At 43.1% G+C, this 27460-nt stretch overlaps 1 protein-coding gene across 1 annotated transcript in view; it reads right to left on the bottom strand.

Moving 5' to 3' along the window:
• Positions 1-27460, bottom strand: part of Mylk4 (myosin light chain kinase family member 4) — a 97183-nt gene that overhangs the window by 26885 nt on the left and 42838 nt on the right. The window contains exons 3-5 of the mRNA XM_045136378.1: positions 5053-5128; positions 4277-4715; positions 1922-2196 (exon numbers count right to left, since the gene is read on the bottom strand). Coding sequence (XP_044992313.1) covers positions 1922-2196; positions 4277-4715; positions 5053-5128 — 790 coding nt within the window. The remainder of the gene's footprint in view (positions 1-1921; positions 2197-4276; positions 4716-5052; positions 5129-27460) is intronic.

The raw sequence follows: 27460 nt of genomic DNA, 5'->3' as shown, positions 1-27460 counted from the left end.
GAGCCACCTGTCTTGTTCCTACTGATCTAAGATGATAAATTTCCATGTCCTGTTCGGAGTGCACTGTGACTCATGAAGGTGATGCTGGCACCTTTGAGGAGTGACAGGGCCATTCCACTATTATGCAAATACTCTTTAGGATCACCTTTACAAAGGGCATTATAGTAAAAAATCTGCAAACCCAATATGACCAAACAGGTACCACTTTGGGGGCTGGGAGGAAACCTCAGTACAAAGTGCTTACCTGCATGACGAGGCTCTTGGCTACCTCGGTGCAAAGTGTTTGCCTAACATGAATGAGACTCTTGGTTTGAGACCCAGCATCACAAAAAAATGTTTTAAAAATGTTTCAAGGGCTAGAGAGATGGCTTAGCGGTTAAGCGCTTGCCTGTGAAGCCTAAGGACCCCGGTTCGAGGCTCGGTTCCCCAGGTCCCACGTTAGCCAGATGCACAAGGGGGCGCACGTGTCTGGAGTTCATTTGCAGTGGCTGGAAGCCCTGGCGCGCCCATTCTCTCTCTCTCCCTCTACCTGTCTTTCTCTCTCTGTCTGTTGCTCTCAAATAAATAAATAAATAAAAATATTTTAAAAAATTTTTTAAATTTTAAAAATGTTTCAAGCCTAAGCCCATTTTTAACTTAGTCATGAGAAATTAGTTGGTCCATTTTATTTAGAACATGCCCCTGATGAGGGTAGAACATGTGACTGCAGAAAGTGTCCCTGATATAATCCATTATTTTAATTAAAGTGTAGAGGGGAGAAAAGGAAAAGTGAAACTTTTTTGTGTCATCAAAATATTATTTGCCATTATATATTACTTTCTAAAATATTTGAGCCCATATTTCAGAGACATTTAAGGCATAAAGATGAATTTTTCCTGGCTGACTGGAAATAAAACACCCAATAAAACTAGGTAAGTGTGTATTCTATCCAAATTCTCCCACTTTCCACCTTCCCTCTGAAGTGTTTAAATGCTAGTCCACATCAGTATGGGTTCTATCACACATAGTTACTCATAATATTTCTCCTAGGATTCCTTTTATTTTTTCCATGACTATTGCTGTCCATGAACCTGTTCAATCTCCACTTACTCATTTATTAAACTAGCTACTGCATGCATGCAGTGAAGCTACAAAGACAAGAAAATAGATAATAGTTGCGTTTTCTAAACTTGAATTTATCTTTCTTGAGCACTTATCTTAGGCAGTCTATACTTATCAATATTTTTAATGTAATATTAATTTAGTTTAACTCAGCAGTTATTTTCTGAGTCTGTGGTGTATGTGCATGTGTGTATTCATGTTTGTATGTATATGGACACATGTGTACATGTGTGGGTGTAGGTGCACATACACATGGGTGTATACATTCATGTGGAGGCCAGAGGCAGATGTCTGGTAACTCAATTGCTATCCACTTTGTTTTTGTCAGACAGCATCTCTTAGAGAACCTAGAGTCCAACAATTAACAAGCTAGCCAACAAGCTCCAAGGGTCCTCCTGTCTCCACCTCCCTAGAGCTGAGATTGCACATATGCACTTCTGTACCAGGCTTTATATGGGCACTGGGAATCCAAACTAAGGCCTTCATGCTTGTCCAGTGGGTGCTTTACTAATGGAGCCATCTCTTCAACCTCCTAATTCACTGATAGCGTAAATCTCTGGGAGTCTGATTTGATATGAACATTCACCTCTCTGAACATAAATATGCCAAGCAAGAAATAATGCCAGAATTCTCTTGGTGGAACTCCTTGCTTCACTTCTTGTCCTTAAAAGAAAAAGAAATGAGGAATGTTTTGTTTGTCTGCAAGAGTGTCTGAGTTAAACATCGGTATGGCATTGTGTCTTTTTCAAGCTGTTAGGCATAGAGAAACATGGTTAGAATGATGACAAGCTTTAACAGATCAGAGCACGTGTTTTCGTACCCTGTGAGGCCTCCTGATCTTGCTCTCTGGAGGTCACTACTCCAGCAGACTCCTGAGGTTTATCCTCCAGGCTCCTCTGGGCTTGCTCCATTCCCTCTGTACCCACTCCATCTATTCTGCTCTTCTTCTTGTCCTCAGTGAGGAAGCACTCCTCTGTCACTCGACGCTTACTGCTGCTGGCACACTCTATGTGGTCTGTGTTCTGAAAAGAGGATTCTGTGGCTGAATTTGTCAGGACTCCTGGTGTAGAAATGCTGTTTAGACTGCTGATGCACCTGGAAAATAAAATCCATTTGTGGATCTGAGCACTTCTAGGAGAAAATATTCAGATGGCCAAAATTCTTAAAACTTAAGCTTTCTTCTAACAGTGTTCTACTGAAAAAGTGAGCACTGTCCCACAGAGGTGACCACTTCAGTGGGTAGATTATCAGGATCCAAAGGATCTCCCAAAAACCTAATGGTGACCCCAAGGTATTCTACTAATCTTTACAAATGCAGTCATTGTATAAAACATAAGTTGGTAAGAGGGAAAAATAACTGAATTATAACATAGCAAAGAAACAATAATGTCTCTGAAGATTAATATCCATAGGGGAACTAACTTTCTTTCTTTCTTTCTTTTTTCTTACAGTTAGGGTCCCACTCTAGCCCTGGCTGACCTGGAATTTACTATGTAGTCTCAGGATGGCCTCAAACTCATTTGATCCTCCTACCTCAGCCTTCCAAGTGCTGGGATTAAAGGTATGCACCACCACACCTGGCTCACAGGAGAACATTTGTTGGTGAAGGAATTTACTTAATTTTCACTTTTTGGTGGCTCTGATTCTAAGCACATCTTCCAGTAATAAGTCTCAATAAGGGTCAGTGTCCATGTAGAATATATGGCAAAGTAGATTTCTCCAATATTAGGTTTCAAATGTATTATTTAAAATTAAATAACAATTATGTCTTAAATTCCCCAAAATTTCCACACAGATATTTTAATACTCTTTGCTCCAAATATATTCTATAGCTCATCATAGCTTAGAACAATTAGCTTCAATTGTATTTGCATATGGCACTTTTCAATTGAGAATGCCTATTATCTACCTCTTATAATTCTTGGTAGAAAATAGTTAATTTATCATATGTAGTAGACTAGGTATTTTTTTTTCAGATTTATGTCTTTAATTTAGAATTAAGTCTAATCACTCTTTAAATTCTTTTTAAATTTTTATTTTTATTTATTTATGAGAGAGAGGGAATAGGCATGGTAGGATGTCCAGCCACTGCAAATAAACTACAGACACATGTGCCACCATGTGTATCTGGTTTATGTGGGTTCTGGGGAATTGAACCTGGGTCCTTAAGCTTCACAGACAAGTGCCTTAACTGTGAAGCCATCTCTCCAGATCACTGATTAATCCTTGACTTAAGGAAGGATGTAGTATTTATTGCTAAATAAGACAAAAATTTTACTTCATCTTTTAAAAAGATATCGGTGATTATAATGATATTGTCCATCAGTGGGCACATGACTTTGAGACAATAATCTTCCCACCTCCCCCTCTCCCACCCCACCCCCACCAAGTAGCTAGCCATGCTCCATCTCTGGCACTACTTCCTGTTATAGTAATTGAGACTTTAAAGGTCTCACTTCCCCAAGAGTTCAGCGGTGGATCCAGCCATCCTGGAAACTGTAGGCTCTTCCCTCATGGGCACAATCCCTCCCACAAGTTCTTAAAAACCCTCTCCCTGTCACTCTCTCACTCTGGCTCTCCTGCTCTAAGGCACATGCAATTCTCTCCCTCCTTCCCTCCCTGCTCTCTCCTCCACCTTACTCTGCCCCATTCCCCTTAGCTCCTTCTTCAGAGTTATCTTCCCTCCCACTCTGCTCCTATCTTCCATCCCAGGTTTGCAGAATTTCCTTCCCTTCTGTCCTCCCCTGGTTTTCAGGATTTCTTTATATCTTCCTCTCCCCGCCCCACCCTTAGTTGCTTCTCTCTCTTCTTCCTCCTCCTCCTCCTCTTCCTCTGCCCCCCTCTCTGGCTAAATAAAAACCCCTTGCCCAAGGAGGCTCTTTGAGAGTTCTAGGTTACTAACCTGCCAGAAAGAAAGGAAGCAGGGAGGGAAAGGGAGAGGAGATAAAGAAGGGGGAGGGGGAGGGAGGGGAGGGCCTGAAAAGATCACCAGCAAGCAGAAAGCCACAATGTCAAGAAAATGTGGCAGTGACCAATTCACATAAATTGGGAAGCTGGGTCCTAAATCATTTCCTTAGAAACTTTCCTCAATTTCCTATTAGGATAACCTCAGACTGTGAGGGCACCAGGCTCTGTGAGAGCCACCAGCTGCGGGTGTAGAGTACCATAATGCTACCTTTCAGGAGATGGGCTGCCAGAAGTTTCATCAACGTGCTGATTTTCCCTTGAACTTTGGTCCAGTGTGGTTTGGGTTTCCCCTGTTGATTCCCCTTCTTCCTCAGTTTCTCGCACTCTGGTACCTTCCTTAAAAGGAAGCCCACTTTCCTCTCCGTAGAACAGTGGGCATCCAGCGTTACCCACAGAATCTTGCACTTCTCCACGGCTGTGGTCTTCCTGCCTCTCCAGGCTCTCTGTGGATGGACTCTCTTTTCCACCTGCATTGTCTCTTGCTTCTGTGGAATTCTTTGGACCAAAATTGTCTTCCTTGTCTTGTCTTTCAGTGTGACATATGGTCAGACTTCTCTGAACTACATAGGAATTGGTCTTCTCAACATTTTTCTGGTTCAGTTTGTTAACCTTTTCTTTCTCGGAGAACTGGTCCTGGGACGATCTCTCTAGAAGCCACGACAGGACACAAAGATTTTAATATAGAGTGCATATGATCAGCTTCATTTTGGCTTCATATAATCACATCTCTAGTCTGGCTTCTTTTAAAGCAGATGAAAGTTTTTAAAGCAAAGCAAAAGGAAACATAACCAACTGGCAACTGGGTGTAAGAAGATTTTCTTGTTTGTGACTGGTTAAGACCCAAAGCCAATCAGATAAAGGTATTCTCAGAACAGCAGGGCTCCCTACACAGACTTCAGGAATGTGTAATTTCCTCTGTGTAAAGACAACAACAGGACAGTCAGAAGCCCTTTCCATAATTATCCAGTCTTTTAAGGATGTTACCTGTGAAGGTTGATGCCCTTCCCCCTTTAGCAGGTGTCTTTTCCTTCAGGGCAGGGCTGGACCACACCTTTTCAACCTGTGGACACACAATTAAGCAATTGAGGTTACCTATAATCTGGGCATCACTCAGCCTCATTCCTACTGGCACTCAGGCCAAGTCCTTCTTCGTTGTGAAGCACATTATCAGCATTCCAGGATGCTCAGCATCATCGAGGGCCTCTCCCCACCAGATGCCCAGATCCTGCCTTCCAGCTATGATGACCACAAATGTGTGGACATTTAGAATTGTTACAGTATGTAATACATTGTTGTTGATTACATTCAACTTTCTAGGCAATAGATCTCAAATCTATTCTTTGTAGCTCTCTGAAACATAATTAGTCAAAAATAATATTAATGAGGGCTGGAGAGATGTCTTAGCAGTTAAGGTATTTGCCTGCAAAGCCTGAGGACTTAAGTTTGACTGTCCAGATTCCACATAAGCCAGATGCACAAGGTGATGCAAGCGTGTAACATCGCACATGTACGCAAGGTGGCACACGCATCTAGTTTGATTACAGTGGCTGGAGGCCCTGGTGCACCAATTCTCTCTCTTTCTCTCCCTCTCTCACTCTTGTTCTCTTGTGTTAAAAAAGGGGGAGTCAGTCTGGGGTTGGAGAGATAGCTTAGCAGTTAAGGCACTTCCTTGCAAAGCCAAGCGACCCTGGTTCAATTCCCCAGGACCCACATAAGCCAGATGCACAAGGTGATGCATGCGTCTGGAGTTTGTGTGCAGTGGCTGGAGGCCCTGGCACGCCCATTCTCTCTCTGTGTCTCTCTCCTCTGCCTCTTTCTCAAATAAGTAAATAAAAATTAAAAATAAATATTTTAAGCCGGGCGTGGTGGCGCACGCCTTTAATCCCATGAGTTCGAGGCCACCCTGAGACTACAGAGTTAATTCCAGGTCAGCCTGGACCAGAGTGAGACCCTACCTCGAAAAAAACCAAAAAAATAAAAAAAAAATAATAAATATTTTAAAAGGCCAATATGTTGGACTTGTGTCAAAAAATAATGGTAATATTAACGAAACAAACTATCTCCAAAGATTACTAAATATTCCCTGAGAGGAGAAAAATCCCTCCAGAAAAAAAAAAAAATCTCCAAAATTGATAGTCATGTAGAACCATCTAAATTAAGGAAATCCTGGGCTGGAGGGATGGCTTAGAGGTTAAGTTGTTTACCTGAAAAGTCAAAGGACCCAGGTTCAATTCCCCAGGACCCATGTTAGCCAGATGCACAAGGGAGCACAGGCATCTGGAGGTTTTGTTTTGTTTTTTTTTGTCTTTTTTGCATTGGCTAGAAGCCCTGGCATGCCCATATTCATTCCCTCCCTCTCTCTCTCTCTCTCTCTCTCTCTCCCTCTTCTCTGTCAAACAGATTAATTAACTATTAATTAATTAAATCCTGTATAGACTACAGTATCCAATGAAATGAACTCATCATTTTCAAAGAAATTCTGTACAACTCCGTCATGGTATGTAATGGTGGCCCATCTTCATTAATATATAAAATGATATCAATAATGTGTATGTCACCCTGTTTAAATTGCCTGGGTATGGTTCACAAATACATCATTAAATACAAATGAGACAACTAAGGTGGGTGGGCTTTCTAAGCCAGAAAGGAGGAGGGAGAGAGGACAGTGGGCTCCTTTAGTAGGAAGCTTTGGCACTGTCCAGAAAGGGTGTCCATCACCCAAGAAAATATATATATTCGTATATATATTCGTCTCAAGGTCTGGGCTCTCTGAAGGAGCTTAACAAACCCTGTACCAAGCGTGAAACATCACATAAGGGCACAGTGCAGGTACTGAGACAAATCACAAATAGACTTGAAAGTAATTCAAAAAGTTTCTGTGGTGTTCAAATGCGGACGTGCTTAGTGCATCTGTAGAAAGCCAAGCCTGGAAGACCAAGCTGCAGAGGTCTCCTTCTGGAGCAAGTGCAGACTGGTGAGCGGAATGACTGAGGTTCCTGAGACAAAGCCAGGTGCTGCTACGTGTTGACACAGAACTTGGCACATGTGGAGCACCCGCGTCTCTCACAATACCTGATTTTTGCCTGACAAGTTTCCTAGTGCTTGTGGGCTTCTAATGGCCAAATACAATGGCTCAGTGCTGGCTGCTGCTGTTCAAAGCACTGTGTGTGATTGACTCAGTTGTGACTCCGAGGGGCTCAGGCGGGAACAATCAGCCCTGCTCTTACGATGAAGCAGGATGGCAGGTCACTTGTCTGCTTGGCCCTTGCTCTTGGTTACGACATACGCTGTTCTATTTTTCTGGGGGGAGAAAAGGATTTTAGCCAACTTTCATTGTTAAGATTCTTTGAGATCTGCTGCCAAGTTGGCATGGCAGAAGACAGCAAGAGAGAAGGCTATGAAATGGACACAATAGTAGAGTGAGGAAGAAATAAGTGCTTATTGGTCAAACGATTAGAGTTAACATGAAGAAGGGAAGAGAAAAGAGTAGAGTTTAAGTTTAATTCTGGAAAAACATATTCATGTTAGCCAAAAGCAGTTTAACAAAGTGTGTTGTATATTTGTTTCCCAGTAACATGGAAAATGCCTGACAAACGAGTGGGCATGATTTATCCTGAGTGGCATAGATATGATGGTGAGAAAAGCAAAGGTGGGCTTACTAATGAAACCTGGTGAGTATTTGTTGATTTCAAGCCATCAAAGTATGTAAACGTGGGAATGTGGCTATCTGACACCGGTGGGTCAGGTGATGAACGCGGCATGGCAAACGCGCGGGTACGGCTTCCGTGCTCTGCACGTGAAGTCTGGCCTGACGCGGAGCAGGAACTGCCTGGGCTGAGGAGCAGCGAAGTGGCTTCCAAGTGAAGCTCTTTTCTTTTGGTAATTATGCATCACATGTGTTCTACCATTTAACTAATGTAAGGCCTTCATTTGTTGCGACTGGCTCTCCGAGGCTCCTTTCCCTGTGTAATACTGACATCTAGAGGAACTCTCCCACAAACAAGTTGCACTTCTCTCCAGGAAAGTCTTGTTGACCTTCAATCTGAAACCCTTTTACTTTGCATTTCTGATTTCTGTGGGGATAGTGCTAAAAGGGGAGACACAAGCCTGTGGATGGGTGCATGTTCCTGCCCCAAAATTGGAACTTGTTTTCTATGGACTTAGAGGACAAGCTCGGTGCCGCTAAGCAGAAAGGTCCTGAAACCATCCCCAGCGTCCTGTGAAAGGATGGAAACGCTTCCTGGGACTGTCCTCGCTGGTGGCTGAGATGAACTCAAGTCCTGAGTGCACTGAAATTCATTTATTCATCTGTTGAAGAGACACTCATGTTTGCATATGGGTGCCTGTCTCACTGTCTACCAATCCTTTTCATAGTAATTTCCCAGTGGGTTTAAGGTGACACCATGAAGGAAAGGGCCATAGCCCAGGTGCCCAAATACTGAGCCCTCTCTCCCTGTCCACCTAATTCCCCAGGAGTCCCCAGTCAGGGCTCTCCCACCTTATTCCTTTGGGGAACTTGAAGGAAATGTCAGAACTCATTCCCACTTATTCCATTTCCGTGTGTGTGTGTGTGCGTGTGTGCGTGCGTGTGTGTGTGTGTGTACGTGGTGCCTTGTGTATATATGCATATGGTTTGTGTGCAGGGTCACTCAAACATGTGCAGATGTGTGCATGAATGTGAATGTATGGAGGCCAGAGGTCAACCCTGGGTAACCCCTCTCTCACGCTCCACCTTAGTCACTGAGACAGGTTCTCGCGCTCAATGCAGAGCTCATCACACGGTGCACCCCAAGGATCTGCCTGCCTCTCTGGGGGACACTGGGATGATCGGCATGTGCAGCCACACCCAGTGTTCATGTGGGTTCTGGGGACCCAGTTGAGGTCCTTATGCTTGTGCAGCAAGCTTACACACTGACCATCTCCCTATTCCATCTCTTGTAATTTTTTTTTTTTTTTTTTTTTTTTGGTTTTACGAGGTAGGGTTTCACTCTAGCCCAGGCCGACCTGGAATTCACTATGGAGTCTCAGGGTGGCCTCGAACTCACGGCGATCCTCCTACCTCTGTCTCCTGAGTGCTGGGATTAAAGACGTGCACCGCCATGCCTGGCTCTCTTGTAATTTTTTATCTGTGTGTGTATATGTGTGTGAAGACCAGAAACAACCTCGGAGTGTTGTGCTCCTCTTCCACCTTTGTTTGAAGGGTTCCTTTTGCCCCCCCCCCCCCCCGGCCCACAACACACACACCCCTGGGAAAGTCAGACTAGTTGACTCACAAGCTCTGGGATTCTCCTGACTCTGCCTTTCATCACTGTAGATGTACTGGAGTTAGACATCTTTGTACCAATTTGCATCCAAGCTCTTACTGGTAGGCTTGCAGAACAAGTATATTTTTAAATATTTTTATATATTTATTTGTAAGCAGAGAGAGAAGAGAGAATAGGGGAATGGGTTGCAAGAGCCTCTTGCCACTGCAAACAAACTCCACATGCATGTGCTACTTTGTGCAGCTGGTTTATGTGGGTCCTGGGAAAGTGAACCTGGGCCTGCATTCTTTGCAAGCAAGTGCCTTAACCACTGAATAATCTCTCCAGTCTCCTAACATATTCTGTTTAAGTTTATATTTTACATGTTTTAAAATACTCATTAATAGACACATAAATGATGAGTCCCTAAAGTATATTACATGTCCCATTTTATAAAAAGAAATATACATGTACTAATTAGCAATGTATAGAATTTATAAATATTTTGGTATGTGCTTAAGCACCTTTAACTAATAGTGAAAAATCAAAATACTTCAGAGACCATTTCTTTAGATAATACTATTTCTCACATTCTGATTTCTTGAAATAAATATTTTGAAGAACCATTATAACAAGCAGCTCCAAGGACAGCAAGTGCCTTTAACCAATGAGCAATCTCCCTACCCAGGCTTTCTGGTTTTATTAGAGGCATGCATCTCACGTGTCTCAAGTTAGCCTCAAACTCACCTGGTAGCCAAGAATAACCTTAAACTTCTAATTCCTTTGCCTCCACCTTCTGGGCACAGGGATTTCAAGTATAAGTCACAATACCTGGTTTATTGCCAATTCAATTCTTATAAACCCTTCCTCTTCTTCTACAAAGTACTACTCTTAAGAGGTCAGGGTTCATTGCTCAGATGCCTATTTAGACTACTCAAACTGTACACTTCCCACCTGTTGCAGGAGGATGGAGCCCTGCACGTTGGAGTGTCCCCACTGCCTCCTGTCCTCTACTAAGAGTCTTTCCTAGAGTAACAGCCAAACTCTCCCTCCAAAAGTTTCAGAATAACCAGGGAAGATTAATTCAACTAGACAATGTTGCCTATTCCCTCTTCCATACCCAACTCAATAAAAGTCAGCTCCAAAAAATCAATTCTGGGGCTGCAGAGATGGTTTAGTGGTTAAGGCACTTGCCTAAAAGCCAAAGGACCTTGGTTTGATTCCCCAGGACCCACATAAGCCAGATGCATAAGGTGGCATGTGCATCTGGAATTCGTTTGTAGTGGCTAGAAGCCCTGGCATGCCCATTCTCTCTCTCCCTGTCTCCTTCTCTTTCTGCCCCTTTCCTTCTCTCAAATTAAAAAAAAAACTAACATTAAAAAAATTCTGAGGGCTGGAGAGATGGCTTAGCGGTTAAGCACTTACCTGTGAAGCCTAAGGACCCCGGTTCGAGGCTCGACTCCCCAGGACCCACGTTAGCCAGATGCACAAGGGGGCGCATGCGTCTGGAGTTCGTTTGCAGCAGCTCAAGGCCCTGGCGCACCCATTCTCTCTTTCTCTCTCTGTCACTTTCAAATAAATAAATAAATAATTGTAATAAAAAAATTCTGAGCCAGGCATGATGGTGCATGCTTTTAATCCCAGCACTAGGGAAGCAGAGGTAGGAGGATCACATGAGTTTGAGGTCACCCTGAGACTACATAGTGAATTCCAGGTCAGCCTGAGCTAGAGTGAGACCCTACCTCAAAAAAAAAAAAATCAATTCTGGGCTGGAGAGATGGATTGGCAGTTAAAGCACTTCCCCATGAATCCTAAGGACTCATGTTTAGTTCTCCAGGTCCCAAGTAACCCAGAGAACAGTGACGCACAAAGTCACATATGCACATGGGGGAACACGCGTCTGGAGTTCAATTATAGTGTCTGGAGGCTCTGGTGCACCAATTCATATTCTCTCTCTTCTCTCTCTCGCTTGCATAAAAGGCCAGTCTATTGGCCTTGCCTCAAAAAAAAAAATCAATTTTAACATGGATTTAAGCTTAAAAGAACAATGTGGCCAAGACAGAGGCTGAGACTACAAAACTGAGACTTCACCATATTCTCAACAAAACCAAGGTTAGCTTTTTGTAACATTGTACTCTTGATTAACACACATGTTCCCACACACACACACTAGAATATGGAGCCTTCCCTTCCTCTCTATTTCCCTAACACTAAGCAGGAAGGTTTGGGTTTTAGAAATGTTCAGTGAAGCACTGGAGAGATGGCTAAGTGGTTAAGGTGCTTGCCTATGAAACCTAAGGCCCCAGGTTCAATTCCTCAGTACCCATGTAAGCCAGATACACAAGGTGGTACATGTGCGTGGAGTTTATTTGCAGTGGCTGGAGGCCCTGGCATGCCTATTGACTCTAGCTCCCTGACTCAAATAAATGAATAATACAAAAAATGCTCAGTGAAGCAATGTTCAATAAAGGACAGTACTGCAGGATTGGTCTGTAACTGTGAGGGTGCTCTGCCATCAGGGTATACCATGGTAAAGCAAGGCTGCCCTGGGAACCATCTCAAATGCAGCCCAGCTACAACCCTCATATCTTTTGCTTAAAAAAAAAAAAGAAATTAATGAAGCCAGATGTGGTGGCACACACCTTTAATCCCAGCACTCAGGAGGCAAAGGTAGAAGGATCACCATGAGTTCAAGCCTACTCTGAGGCTATATAGTGAACTCCAGGTCATCCTGGGCTAGAGCTAGATCCTACCTCGAAAAAATAAAATTAAAAAGTCAAAGGATAACTATGCCCCTGTATTTGGACTGTAGTTGCTTCAGAACAGTGATTCATATATCATCAAATATGGTATATGACTAAGTTGTGCACCCTGAATAGTAGCTGTTCATATCATTGCCAAGATAATCACCTTGTTGGCATTCTAACCCAATGTCCAGGAATAAAAAACCAAATTAGGGCCGGGCGTGGTAGTGTATGCCTTTAATCCCAGCACTGGGGAGGCAGAGGTAGGAGGATCACCATGAGTTTGAGGCCACCCTGAGACTACATAGTGAATTCCAGGTCAGCCTGAGCAAGAGTGAGACTGTACCTTGAAAAAAAAAATTAGGGTTGGGGAGATGGCTCAGCAGTTGGAGTGCTTGCTTGCAAAGCCTGAAGGCCTGGGTTCAATTCCTCAGTGCCCGCATAAGGCCATAGGTACAAAGTGGTACAGGCATCTGCAGTTTCTATGCAGGAGTCTCTGGTGCATGCTCACACACACACACTCTCCCTCTTTCTCTCTGTCTCTCCTATAAATTAATAGTTACAAAAAGTTAAAATGGGGCTGGAGATATGGCTTAGAAGTTAAGGTGCTTGCCTGAGAAGTCTAAGGACCCATGTTCGACTCTCCAGATCCCACGTAAGCCAGGCACACAAGATGATGCAAGCAAGCAAGTTTGTTCATGCACACAAGATGGCACACGTGTCTGGTGTTTAACTGTAATGGCTGGAGGCCCTGTCTTGCCAATTCTCTCTCTCTTTTTTCTCTCTCATAAAAACTACAGAAAATGTTAAAAATGACTTTGTTAAATGTTATTTAGGTTTCTTTTTTTTTTAATTTTTATTTATTTATTTGAGAGCGACAGACACAGAGAGAAAGACAGATAGAGGGAGAGAGAGAGAATGGGCGCGCCAGGGCTTCCAGCCTCTGCAAACAAACTCTAGACGCGTGCGCCCCCTTGTGCATCTGGCTAACGTGGGACCTGGGGAACCAAGCCTCGAACCGGGGTCCTTAGGCTTCACAGGCAAGCGCTTAACCGCTAAGCCATCTCTCCAGCCCTATTTAGGTTTCTAATGAGAGGAAAATAAATAATTTCTAAAAGAATACAAGGAGAGAAATTTCCAGAAGAAATAGTAAAATTATGTTTCCCTGCATGAGTCTATAATATTAATTTTAGAGATCACTTGTAAATGAGTCTATTTCTCTTTATCTGAGCACACTCTCAAACCCCCTCTTGCATTCAACACAGAAAAAAACACCCTACAGTCCTAAGCCGATAGAAGGAACTCTCTCACAAAGCGCAGCTTGTGTTGTGGTCTGTGGGGACTGGCATTGGGTAAGCTGGGACAGGTTCGCACGGATAGAATCCAGGAAGGAAAATGTTGGCCTTGACCTCAGAAATCAGGGAGCGGCTCCTCCCTGGGCTGTGGATGACTTCAAGCAGAATCCGTCACCTGAGAAAATAACCTGCCTGGAAAAACTAGAGCTTTGGGGTGCATCCACAAAGCAGTGAACAGAGCTTCATTGAGAACCAAGTCAATGGGCTTCAGGGGCTGAGGTTAACACTGCCAATTTAGCAACGTCTAACCAGAACGCCTGTCAATTGAAGATGCATGGGTAATTTGCTGTTATTATAACATGGACCACATTTGAAAAGGGTGATACTGCATTCCTCAGCCTTGTCCAGCAGAAGACCAGGATAACAACGCTGATTGAATACACTCTGCTTTTCCCCGTTGTCAGTGCCAGGAACTGAAGCCAGGGCCTCGGGCATATTAGGCAAGCCTAGCCATCACATGGTTATCCTGTTCTGAAGGAGTTTGCAAAGACAGTCGATGATTGAGAATGGCCTCAGAGGACAGAGATACAGAACAAAGTGGCCAGCCCTTGCTGTCTGCCTTCCATCCATAGGGTGTAAGCGATGGTCACAGCTTAAATGATTAGAAACAGTTGCTGTCCTCCACCCTTTCTCTGGAAAATTTTTTTTTTAATTAAAATGAAGTAATTAAAAATCTTCACCAAGGGCTGAAGAGATGGCTTAGCAGTTAAGGCACTTGCCTACAAAGCCTAAGGACCATGTTCAACTCTCCAGATCCCACATCAGCCAGACGCATGCGAGCGCGAGGTTGCACAGGTACACTAGGTGGCAGACGGGAGTTCAATCACGCTAGCTGCAGGCCCGGCACACCGGCGCTGTCTCCCTCCCTCTCTCTCTCTCTCTCTCTCTCTCTCTCTCTCTCTCATTTAAAAAAAAAAAAACCTTCACCATGTGTTTAGTCCTACTGAGTACTTTGATCATTGATCATATACATTTTATTTCCCCATCTTGTACCAGATGGTTGAACTGACCTAAGCAACACATGCTACAAGTTCCATGTTTGCACTTCTCTCCTACTGGCTTCTTACCTGTCCTCCCCAACAGAGCCTGCTGAGCGCACTGACTTCAAACTGCCATGGTGACTTCGTAGCACAACCTGTCATCCCACCTCCCCAGACCCCCTTTATTATGTATTCCTGGGTCTCCTGTTCTTAAAATAATGGAACGGGGTGGGTCCTAGACCCTGCCTGGAACCCCCTTTGGCCTCACTCAAGTGCAAACAACCCTAACAGGTTGCAGGCATTGGGGCCACCACCTGCTAGCTTTGGTCCTTCTATCCTCCCGCCCCCAGTCTCTCTACCTGTCCATCACAGGGATCCCTGCCACTCCCACGCCCACAACTGCAGAAACGTTTGATCCCATCCAGCAAACCACTGCCCCTTTCTCACCCCCAGGCCCAGGGACATGATATACAGATGGAAATCCATTTAAAGTACAACCTTTGGGATCCCAAAACCCTGCCCCCTGCAAAAGTGATCTATGGAGCCCCCAAGAAGGGCTGTAAATAATTGATTTTAAAAAAACCTCCTCCCCATAACTCTGACCTGTGTCTCCAGACCTGACCTTCTGCTATGCTGCTTGGTCACAAGGTAATATGTAGAGACCAGAAGCCAGGGAAGGGCTTAGGCTGATGTGGAGAAATGTCTCCCAACTGGGTACAGAATTATTTATAGCCTTTTATACAAAAGTAAATTTGAAAACCATAGGCATAATATATTTTAGCCTCCTTGGGATTCTGTTGCAGGATAATACTTGAACATGTCAAAAAAACATCATGTGGCTACTAAGAAATTGTGTGTCTAAGAGAGTGAGAGAGAGAGAGGAAGAGAGAGAGAGAGAGAGAGAGAGAGTGTGTGTGTGTGTGTGTGTGTGTGTGTGTGTGTGTGTAAAACCAAACTCAAATGGAATTATAGCTTTTTATGTTCAGTTGATTGAATTGAGTCTTGCTTGTAAAAATTTCTCTTTTATACTGCACAAGACCAAAATTTGGAATGTTTTCACATGAAGTTTACAGTGTTTATTCATCACCCAATAAACCTTTTGATTTCTCTCCACTGCAGACAGTTTTAAAGTATTCATCTCAAGTGGTGCTCTCCTTCTGCTTTTCAATTGTTATTTTAGACGTGTCTTCATCCTTCCATCTCCTATGTCCAGCCTCAAGCATTAGCCCAGGGCAGTGTCCCCCAGAAGCCCCCAGAGCACACAGAGGGCAGGGTTTCTTCAGGTGAGGGCAGGTGTGGTCCTGGGGGCTGTAGGGATCTTCACAGATCTGAGCAAAATATTTAGGCCCTGAATTGTGTATTTTTCTGCATCTCTCCCATGCATAAGCAATGCAGCAATGTACAAAAGGCTACCACTGACAAGAGATGAAAAGCTACAGTGCTCCTAAAAATGATTTAACTTGGAAAGTATCATGCAAACCGAGAATAAAAACTAGCAGGGGGGCTGGAGAGATGGTTTAGCGGTTAAGCGTTTCCTGTGAAGCCTAAGGACCCCGGTTCAAGGCTCGGTTCCCCAGGTCCAACGTTAGCCAGATGCACAAGGGGGTGCACGCGTCTGGAGTTCGTTTGCAGAGGCTGGAAGCCCTGGCACGCCCATTCTCTCTCTCCCTCTATCTGTCTTTCTCTCTGTGTCTGTCGCTCTCAAATAAATAAAAATTAAAAAAAAAAAAAAAAAACTAGCAGGGTCCTGGGGAGATGCCTTGGCTGGTGAAGTGCAGGTCCCGTGAGCACAAGAACCTGAGTTCAATCCCCAGAACCCACGTAAAGCCACCAGATGTGATGTTCTACATCTATACTCCCAGCAGAGGGGAGGCAGAGATAGGTGGATCCCTGGCTTCACTAGCCAGCCAATCTAGTCTGATTGGTTGGCTCCAGGCTGCCAGCCATGTCATTTTCAATGCATTAAATAAAAGATTCTTACTATATTTATGCTATCCTGCTTTTTTGTTTTTTTGTTTTTGAAGTAGGGTCTCACTCTAGCCCAGGCTGAGCTGGAGTTCACTATGTAGTATCAGGGTGGCCTTGAACTCACGGTGATCCTCCTACCTCTGCCTCCTGAGTGCTGGGATGAAGGCGTGCACCACCATGCCCAGCTTTATTTGTACTATCCTTATAAAATAATTGGTAACAGCAAATTAAGAAGGAAGGGGCACTGGCTGATGAGTGAAGGGGAACAGTTACTACCAGTATTTTTGCAAACCTTAGACATTGGAACAATGGTCCTAAAATTTACAAATCTTCTCCCAGAGATTCTTTTTAAATTTTTTTTTTAAATTTATTTGTGAGAAGAGAGAGAGCAAGGGCCTGTTGCCTCTGCAAATGAATGTACAATGTGTGCATCACTTTTTGGATGTGGGTTTATGTTGTACTGACTGGGGAATCAAATCCAGGCCAGCAGGCTTTGCAAGCAAGTGCCTTTGACCCCTGAGCCATCTTTGCAGCCCTCTCCTGGAGATTCTTAATAAGTAGGTCTGAGTCAAAGCTCAGGGACATTGTTCACAAGTTCTGCAAATAATTCTGATACAAGTAGTTCAAGGACTCTACTTTGAGAGACATGACTCAGCAGACTGTTCCTTTGTGGCTCCTTCATGAACACTCGTCTCTCACACTTTTATGCTGAGCAAGGAGGCGGCCTTTCCTCCACCTTTGCTAGCTATGCACCTCACACGTAGGTAACATCGTATTATATTGCAAGTATTGGCGTGTCTGCCCTGGCCTAGGCTCGGACTGAGATATCTCAGTATCTCCAGCATATAAGTCGGTGTCTGATGTGTGACAAACGCAGCCCACTGCTCCACTCAGCAGTTAGTGGGGAGAAGACTAATGCCAGGCAGTACTTGTCAAGCCTCTTACTAGTACCTAAATAAAGCCAGACCCAGAAAATGGTGTATATGTCTGGAGATCATGCTTGTAGCAAGGTTCCCCAACAAATAAGTAAATAAAGATTGTTTTTAGAAAGGTTTTCTTAAGTCATGCCATCACATGCATTTTACTAATGCTCCTTAGCACCAGCTCCCAGATTCCTGTGCTTCTGGGAAGTTGTGACTTTCACACAGGGCAATTTGTCATTCTGTGCCACTAAGAAAAAAACCACTGTCTCCTTGGACCTTTGAAGGAGTTCAAATGTTTATGTCACCACTACCATCTGGAAATTTATCCTTAGTGTGTTTTTTGAAGTACTCTACCATTTGACCACCTTTCCCAATAAATGTCTTATCCCTAATGAAAATTAGACCATGTACTACAAATGTTAATTTGCTTAATGTACATATTTAAGATGTTATTCAAATTGTTGCCTTAACCATAACTCCTTCAACATACTTTTAACACATTAGCATGGAGAAATACTTAATGAATACTTCTGATGATGATGACTAAGAAAAGACTTGAGTTAGTGTTATTGTTGCCACTTTGCACCTCATTGTAGTTTATAGAACCTAATTTTTCCAGATGGCAAAAGCAAGCAGTAGCTATTTCCTTTGAAATGGTTGAAGAGATTCTTTTTATACATCACATACCTCAACACTAAGTCAGATATGAAATAAATGCCTTTGCATGTTACTATTAAAGTGCCTCACAGCTGGGCATTGCGGCATCATGCCTATTATCTTAGCTATTTATAAGACTGTGGCAGGGGGTTGGAGAGATAGCTCAGCAGTTAGGGCACCTGCCTACAGAGCCTAAGGACCAGTACCCATGTAAAGCCAGATGCACAGGGTGGCACATGCATCTGATGTTCATTCGCAGCAGCTGGAAGCCCTGGCATGCCCATTCTCTCTATATATTTGCCTCTTTCTCTTTCTCTCTATCAAATAAATAAATATTTTTTTTAAAGAAGACTGAGCTAGGGCTGGAGAGAGGGCTTAGCAATTAAGGCATTTGTCTACAAAGCCAAAGGATCCTGGTTTGACTCTCCAGGACCCACGTAAGCCAGATGCACAAGGGGTTCCATGCATCTGGAGTTTGTTTGCAGTGGCTGGAGGCCCTGCCGTGTCCATTCTCTCTCTTTCTCTCTCTCTCTCTTTCTCTCTGTCTCTTTCTCTCAAATAAATAAATAAATAAATAAAGACTGAGGTAAGAGGATCACATGAAGCCAGGAGTTCAGGGCCCACCTGGACAGCATGGTGACACCCTACCTCACACACACTCAAAAACAAGCCTTTACAATATGTTTAATAGCAAATAAGAGACAGGTGTTAGTATAAGTATCAACCTGCATTCTTGTCAGTCTCCTCTACAAAGTACATTGTTAGTCAAGTAGCAAGTTTTAGTTGGAGGGAAATAACATACAAGAGAACACAAGGACATTTTTGGAGGTGATGGATAATTTTAGAACCTTAACCAAGGTGACGGTATCGAGGAAATATGCACCTGTCCAAACTCATGCAGACGGAATGTCTGTGTGTCACTTGTTCTCAGGAAGCTTCAAAGATGCCACTGTGAACAAGACAAAGAAAACCATCTGCGCCTACATCTGTAGGCTTTACAACACTGACAAATACCTGAGAAAATCAGCTTACAAAGAGGAGAGGCTCATTTTGGCTCACAGTTTGGGTCATTTCAGACCATGATCAGTTGGCCACATGACTCTGAGCCTCTGGTGGCACATCATGAAGGGAATGTATGGCAAAACCTTTCACCAGGATGTGAAAAAAAAAGGTCATTATCCCCGCAATGCCTGATGACCTCCCACACGGCCCCACCTCTTAAAGGCCCCACCGCCTCCCAACTGAGCCACCCCGGGGACCAAGCCTTTAACACATGGGCCTTTGGGGGCCACTTAAAGTTTAATTGTAGCAGTGCCTGTGCTAAGTATCTAAAGAAAAGCCTTGTCCTCGGTCAGTGCTTGAAAACTTAGGAAAGCTGCCTTACTTCCTTGGCTGGTGGCAAGGCCCAGCTGGAACTCACTGTGAGAGGGGCTTGAGTTGTGTTGAGTGGGTGTCATTTGTTCGTGGGAGCAAATGAGTGCAGATTTCTCTTCTTCCTTCACGAAGAGGCTGAACAACCCCCAGAGAAGCACGGAATAAATAAATGCTCACAACAAGGTGACAGCTGGCCTCTGAAGCAGAGACACACAACACCAGATGGAAAGTTCAGTCATGGGCATTCCAAGAACAGAATCGAAGCCTGTTTCTAGTTAGAGGCCTTGCATAAAACCGTGCTCCATCTGTGTTTACTACTTGCAGCTGCGCCTCTCCCCAAGACTTAATGAACCATCCCTTCGTGTGCTCTGCCATCCACGCACAAGTACGCAAGGGCCACCACCCGCAGCATACAGCACTAGCAAAATGCCTACATAGGACATGGAGACGTGTGTGTGTGTGTGTGTGTGTGTGTGTGTGTGTGTGTGTGTGTGTGCCTGCGCTCTTCCCCTAGCTGGGAGATACTACATACTTCATACTTACATCCTAAGATAGTTCATCAAACTGCAGAAAGTCAATCAAGCTGGGAAATGAGAAACTGCTAAAAAACACAAGTAACTTTTTCCAGCCATTCTGGTGGTATCTCATTATTTTCCTGTATTAAAATTTAGGTGGCAGTCTAAATATACTTAAATTTCACATATAATGAGATCAGTTCAATTTGGCATTTAACAATCACTGTAAAAATTTCATTTTGATTTCACTCAGTTATATAGCAATATACTCTTCAAGCTGATCTCATCATTGGTCTAGCACATTTGCACATATACATAACTTTCTACAGCAATGTATGTCAAACCTGAACCCAGAAAGTTCTTCACAGGCAACTTTTTCCTGTAGTTCATTTCTTATTCATCCTAAAAATTAATGGCATTGGCTTAAACGTCTCCTTTCTCATGGAGTAGCAATATTATCTGAAACTCTGTAAAATCGGTTTCCAGTAGATGCTAAAAAAGTGTTGTCAAGCCAGGCACAGTGGCGCACACCTTTAATCCCAGCACTCAGGAGGCAGAAGGAGGAGGATCGCTGTAAATTGGAGGCCAGCCTGAGACTACAAGTGAATTCCAGGTCAGCCTGGGCTAGACTGAGACCCTACTTCAAAACAAAACAAAACAAAACAGAAAACAAAAAAAAAGTGTTAAGTCGATTGTATGGATATGACTTTTAGTTTATGTCACCTCAAAATTTTTCTCTACTAACATTTATTATGGTAATAAATGTCAAAGTCAAATTTAGTTACTTTTTTGAATTTTAAAAAAATTACCAAATAAGGATGACACTCATATTTAAAAAAAAAAATCACAGTCTAAAAAGGGAGACTTCAGCTGCCAAAAAAATCCACCTTCAATTCAAAATCCAAAAAGTCTTTATTTTCAAATGATTAAATAACTAAGGCTAGATTATTATGTAAAATGTGTATTTTAATGAAATTACATTCCATTCATATGCACTATATTTTTATTAAAATTTTCCATCAATATTAATTTAACCAAATTCATGTTCTCAGAGTGTACATAACCTTCTCCTCCTGGATGATCTACTTTATAAAAATTTAGAAATTGGAATTTTGATACTAGTAATCTCAACCTATATTGAGATCAACCTCCCTTAAACTATGCACTTTATTTGAATAATTAGCAATATTAAGGTAAGTTTTAATAGCAGCTCATAAAACATAGGGAAAAGTTGACAGCAAATAAACAAACATACCTGTGCTTAGAAATAATTAAAATTGGGTGCTGGAGAGATGGCCTAATGGTTAAGGCACTTGCCTGCAAAGCCTAAGGACTCTGGTTCGACTCCCCAGTTCCCAAGTAAAGCCAGCTGCACAAAGTGGCACATACATCTGGAGTTTGTTTGCAGCAGCTAAAGGCCCTAGAGTGCCTGTTCTCTGTCTCTCTTCTATCTCTCTCTGCTTGCAAATAAGTAAAAATATTTTAAAAGTGGCCTATGCAGTGACTGAAGGCCAGATAGCCAGGTCCAGAAAATGGTGTATACTTCTGGAGATCATGTTTCTAGCAAGGTTTCCCAACAAATAAATAAATAAAGATTGTTTTTAGAAAGTTTTTCTTAAGTCATGCCATCACATGCATTTTACTAATGCTCCTTAGCACCAGCTCCCAGACTCCTGTACTTCCGGAAAGTTGTTACTTTCACACAGGGCAATTTGTCATTCTGTGCCACTAAGAAAAAAACCACTGTCTCCTTGCACCTTTGAAGGAGTTCAAATGTTTATGTCACCACTATCATCTGGAAATTTATCCTTAGTGTGTTTTCTTGAAGTACTCTATCATTTGACCACCTTCTCTATCTCTCTAACTCTGGATGCAAATAAATAAATAATAAAAATGTGCTGATGAGTAATATTACACAATGAAACACCCATCTTTAAAGCTTTGCTTCTGAGTATTACATTTGGTTATACTCTTCTCCAGTGGTACTGGAGATGGTTTTTCAGAATGTACAAGAGTTATTTTTGCTTAGCAAAATTTCCCTTCACAGGTTTGTCATAGTCTATATGACTTGCCATGTCCTCTACCACAAACCTTAAGGAATCATCCAATCACAATAAAGAATATTTACTTTGACATAAAGCTTCCATCTTACTGGTCTGGAAGCCCTGATATAAATCAGCCAACTTAGGGATCCTGGCAGCTCTCAGTTGCTATGCTGGGTCTCCCGGGACTGCATGTTCCAGCCCACTGCATCTCTTGGCTTCTTACCTTGAATTCCACCTTATCCCTACAAGTTCTGGTTCCCATGATGGAACGGGGTACATCAATGCAGGGACCTTTATGCTACAGGAAGACAGGGTCATCTTCTGATAGATACATTATGGTCTATTTTCCTACACAGCTCATTCCCTTGAAAACATGGGTTTCTTTGTAAATGAACAACTCTGATATGGAACTTTGAAATGAAATCTGAAAAGTTTGCATTCTCTGCTCAAGCAATGTACCTGTCAGACTTCAGTTAGCCCCATTCTCTTAGAAGACACTTGGGCTTGTTCATCTTGGTAGTAATAAGTGGACCATGGCTGCTGGGGCCTGTGTTCTGGAGTGGTAGCCATCATTTGTCCTACATGACATTCTGACATTTATAAACTCAATTCATTAGCTTTTCAACTCAGCTCTATACCAATCATTCAAAAACAAGTGTCTTTGTTCCTATAATATGATTATGAGATCTTAATATTTGGCCATGATGTAAGAATTTTGCACTCTACATACAAAAAAACCCATCATCTTACATCAACATCTTATACCCAAATTGATTTGTTGTTGTAGTTTGGATCTTGACTATCCTTCAAAGGATCATGTGTTGAGTGGTGTGGTCCTCCACTTGGTGCTCCTATGAGGCCCGGTGGGAGGTCTTAGATTACTGGGATGGATCCTCAAAAGTGATGGTGGAATGTCAATCTTTTCCTCCTTTCTATATGGTTCCAAAATGTCATGAGGTGAATGGCGTCATTCCATCACTGACTCCTTACCATGTTATACTTCCCACCTCCCACTGGCCACAAAGCAATGGATCTGCCTGATCATGGACTGAAACCTACAAGCTGTGAGCCAAAATAAACCTTTATTCTTGATTCCTTCTCAAATATTTGTTACAGTAACAGAAATCTGACAAGTACATAGTGCTATGAAATTTGTATCTTATTGGTGGACCTAACAGTGGGGCCTGGGGCCTCATTTAAAGAAGTCAGAGTCAGATCTGTACCCTGCACCCTCCCACTGGGCATAGTTCATGAAGGAATTTCATTCAACTAAGAACTCAAGGCTATGCCAAACCTTGGGGGTTAGGCCCAGAAATAGCACCAGGAATCCAATTAATGAGCAGAATGTAATGACTAGGAACCCAGAGAAGCTGCTCTGAGTGTCCACCTCAACTACCATGTTGCACATCTTCTCCAGCTACCAATCTGATTCCAACATTCAGTTTAGAGTTGAGATTGCCCTAGGGCTATCTCGCTAACCACAGTCCCTTCTAATCTGCACCCAAGGCTCCCCGTTAGGTTTAGTTAATGAGGAATTAATTCATCAAACTTCAATACTAGTATTGGGAAACACTATGATTTCACAGCAGAGAAATAAAATATTGTCCCCATCCTCCAGGAACTAATATCCCAGAGCTCTAATTTATATTTCATTAAAATAAGAAATAACTTTTTTAAATTTTTGAAAGATTTAGCTAAATAGTACTTGGCCTGTAACTTTCTGTGTATGAGAGCAGACCACTTAAAGTACAAATGACCAGAATAAAACCTCTTTAGCTGGAGAGATCCAAAGTAGATTCTTAACATGGATGACTTTTAAATACTGGCTTAAAGCTTCCCTCATTCACATGTCCTCTGGTAATGGACACTACTTCAGTTCTAAGCAGGACACCACTCCTGCAGGCTGATTCCAGCTTTGGGGTCAAGAGCTCTCAGACTATGTGGCTCCTGAGGAGATTAGAAGTATTAGCTTTTAATATTCTTTTTTTAGCTTTTAATATTCTTTAACACTGGTGTTTAAAAGGTTGACAAAGGTCAAGGGGAAACGATCTATCTTACAATAACTTATAATCTGTTATTGATAAAGTAATAAAATCTGCTAGTTTTTTTGTTGTGGTGGCAGTGGTTGTTGTTTCAAATTTGTGGTCTAAAGACCATCCATTCTTTTTTTTTTTTCCTACCTTTTTGCAATGTGGCGTGTGTGTGTGTGTGTGTGTGTGTGTGTGTGTGTGTGTGTGTGTGGTGGAGGCCAGAGGATGGCATCATGTATCTTCCTTGATTACTCTCCCTTTACTGACTGGGGCAGGGTTTCTCAGTTGAACCCAGAGCTAGCTGACTGGTCTTAGTATGACCAGCCAGCTTGCCCTGGGAACCCTCTGTTTCTGCTTCCTGAGTGCTGAGATTATAGGTGGGCCACCATGCCTTCCAGGAATTTACCTAGGTGCTGGGGATCCACAACTCTGTTAATTATGTGGCATGGCAAGCCTTTCATCCCCTGAGCCATTCCTCACCCCCACCCCATCAAGTTCATTCTTATCATGCTTCTTGCACATCCAGGATGTTTTCTGGGTGGAAGAGAGACAGGTGAGCATTAGGCTGAGTGCTGCATGTGTACAGCCACAGCAACCACACACAGGGCCCACAGTGGGAGCATCACCTTCTGTGCGTATTTCAACACAAAATGTGTCCAGGGTCAATAGCAGCATTGCCCAGCTCTCTTTGTCCCATTTATATGCCTCTGAATTTCCCACAAAGATGTGATTGGAAATTGAAATGCAGAAACTCATTTCAGTCCTGGCACTAAAAGGGAGCTGGATAAGGTTTCCATGGAAATGTTAGTGTTTTGATGCATTAGCACTTCCCATCTTCAGGCTCAGGTGGGTCTATCCCTCACATATTCTTAGCCAACACTCCCTTTCACATTTTCTCATTAAATCCTCTTGCTTATAACTCAATAAAGAGAAAATGAAATGGGGACAAGACTGTCTTGATGTCCAAACTTTGTGTTACTGTGACACATAGGGTCGGTGTTATGGGTCAGCCTTGCCGTGGAGCGTCAGTACTGTGAAATGCATGCAGTCATTCATGGACAAGCTGTAACAGGCAGCCCTGAGAAGCTGGCAGTGCAAAGATGTTTTGGGACATCTGACACACATTTAATATGTGACATTATCCATTAATTGAAAGTGACATTTAAGAAGGTGAAATGTGGGATCTTTGTCAAAAAGAAAAGGGCAGATCTGAAGGTATATAATGTTAAAGTGGGTCCTGAGTATTTCATCCCAAAGAGTAGCATGCAAACGATGACTGTTTCCAGCATAACTCGCTCTGTCCTCCTATCCCAGTGTCTAACCAACCATGGCACCAAGGCATTTCTGCTAGGACACCAATCATAAAATACAAGTTGTACATTATGCAAGTAAATAGATAGCAACACGTGTACCAGAGTTGGCCCACTGAAGCACATGTTTTCTTATCTTTTGTTGAAAAAGCTGAAGAGAGATTGTTGCTAACTGGCCTATTTAAAGAAACCATCACCACATTCCCACTAATGCTCGCAATAATCCAAAGCCCTCAAGCACCAGCGTTCCTCCCGTCGGAACAGCTTCCTCATGCTCCCAGACCATGCTCAGCAGAGGCCACCACCTCGATGGATGACCTCTGTGGAGAGAGCTACAAATCTAAGCTGGCTCCCTTCTGTCTACCAACAGCATCCACCAGCCACACTCACGGGCATCTGCATGATTTCTCTGACATGCAGGACCTAGTAAGCAAATTCCAGAAGATAGCCCACCTATGGGTGGGCCTGCCCAGACCTGTGTATCAGATTCAGACCATTTCAACCCAAGTTGAAAGTCATCCATCATCCAGGGGACATTGCCATTGAGATGAATTCCAAGTAGTCTCTGACTACACCAAACACAGCAACAATAACAAAACTGCAATGAGTTCATTAGTCCATCCCATTGTGCTTTGAGAAGCTTATCTTAATAAACAGGATAGTCACATGCAATGATTTTAAAACAGGACCATCCAAATTAAAGGTCTAATGGTTTGGAAGGAAACTCAGTGGTACCCACTAAGGTTAAGAAGACCCCTGGGAGGGCTTATTGGTTAAGGCGCTTGCCTGCAAGACCTAAGAATTCATGTTCACTTCTCTAAGTCCCACCTAAGCCAGACACACAGTGATGCAAGCACAATGGCACACATGCCCACAAGGGGGCACATGTGTCTGGAGTCAATTCATAGCAGCTGAATACCCAGGTGAATCCATTTTCTCTCTCTCTCAAAATAAATTTTGAAAAAGAAGGGCCCTGGGATGTGCCTGTCTTCACAGAGCCTAAACCCTGTACTGGACTTCAATACACCAACACAACATGAGGAAAGACACCCATGTGAAACATCCTCTACTGTCACTAAACAGAGCTATTTGCCTCAAGCTCAGAAAAATACTGAACAAGTCAGGCTATTTAAATCCACAAAGTGTTCACTACTTCATGAGATCCTCTCTGCCAAAACTGAAGATTAGTCTACAGCCAATCTCTCTTCTCCTAAAGCTCATATGTGTGAGGTTTGTTCTCTGGCCTAAGGCATTTTTGGGAGATGATGGAACCTTTAGGAGGTGGAACTTAGGTCACTGGGTTTGTGTCCTTGAAGGGGGTATTGGGACCTCAGTCTCTCCCCCTTTCTCTTCACATGCCGGACACCATGAAGTGAACAAGCTTTCTCCCGCACATGCTCTCCACCACAGAGCCCTGCTACGGTGTCCTATCTTTCCACAGGCCCACAGGCAATGGAGTCAAGCATCTGTGAACCAAAATCTCTGAAGCCACTAACTAAAGGCAGTCTTCCTCCTTGGGAGTTGGTATCTCAGGTACTCTGCACAGAAATAGAAAGCTGAAAAACATACCAGGTTCTGACCCCAGATCTGCTGACCAGCCATGGAAGGCATCTATGTCTCTCTGTCAAGTGAGCAAACTTTCCATTAGATTCATGAGACTCACAGTCAGTGACGAACATGGACGTGCTTGTGGAAAGGAGGGAAACACCAATAAATGCTAACTCGATTTAGTCTTCTCTTGACCAAGCATTTTCAGAGCCTGTACAAACGGAGCAGAACCCTGATCCTCCCTCAATGGCTAAGAAGGTTCTCCAACTGTGGATCCCGGTGTCAAGTCTTTGCCACCTCTGCTGAAATAGGAGAACTGCCCACACTTGACCTGGACATGTGGAAGAACATTCTCCTGTTATGTAACAGCTTAGTCTAAAGCTGCCACGGGTTTTGCTGGAGAGAGCACATTCCCCACCCTAGAATAAGGACAAGAGCTAATCCAGAATCACCTAGGGAGGTCACTAAGGACCCACAGGGCCACGTTGTACAGCCAGAACCTGTTAAAAGTTAAAGTTCACATTTAGGCTTAAGCATGGGCTGACAAATGTGTCATGCCTTACCATTCAACAAAGAATATGGCTTTCTAAAGAAAATTCCTTTTCTAAACACAAATAAGTTGTGGCCACTCCCACACAAACCCAGGATGAAGATGATTTCCCCACCCTTAGGTGAAAAATGATATAGTCAAAACCATAAT

This window comes from Jaculus jaculus, chromosome 17, assembly GCF_020740685.1.
Source record: "Jaculus jaculus isolate mJacJac1 chromosome 17, mJacJac1.mat.Y.cur, whole genome shotgun sequence".
Taxonomy (NCBI): domain Eukaryota; kingdom Metazoa; phylum Chordata; class Mammalia; order Rodentia; family Dipodidae; genus Jaculus; species Jaculus jaculus.
This window is presented reverse-complemented; position numbering and strand designations above follow the sequence as displayed.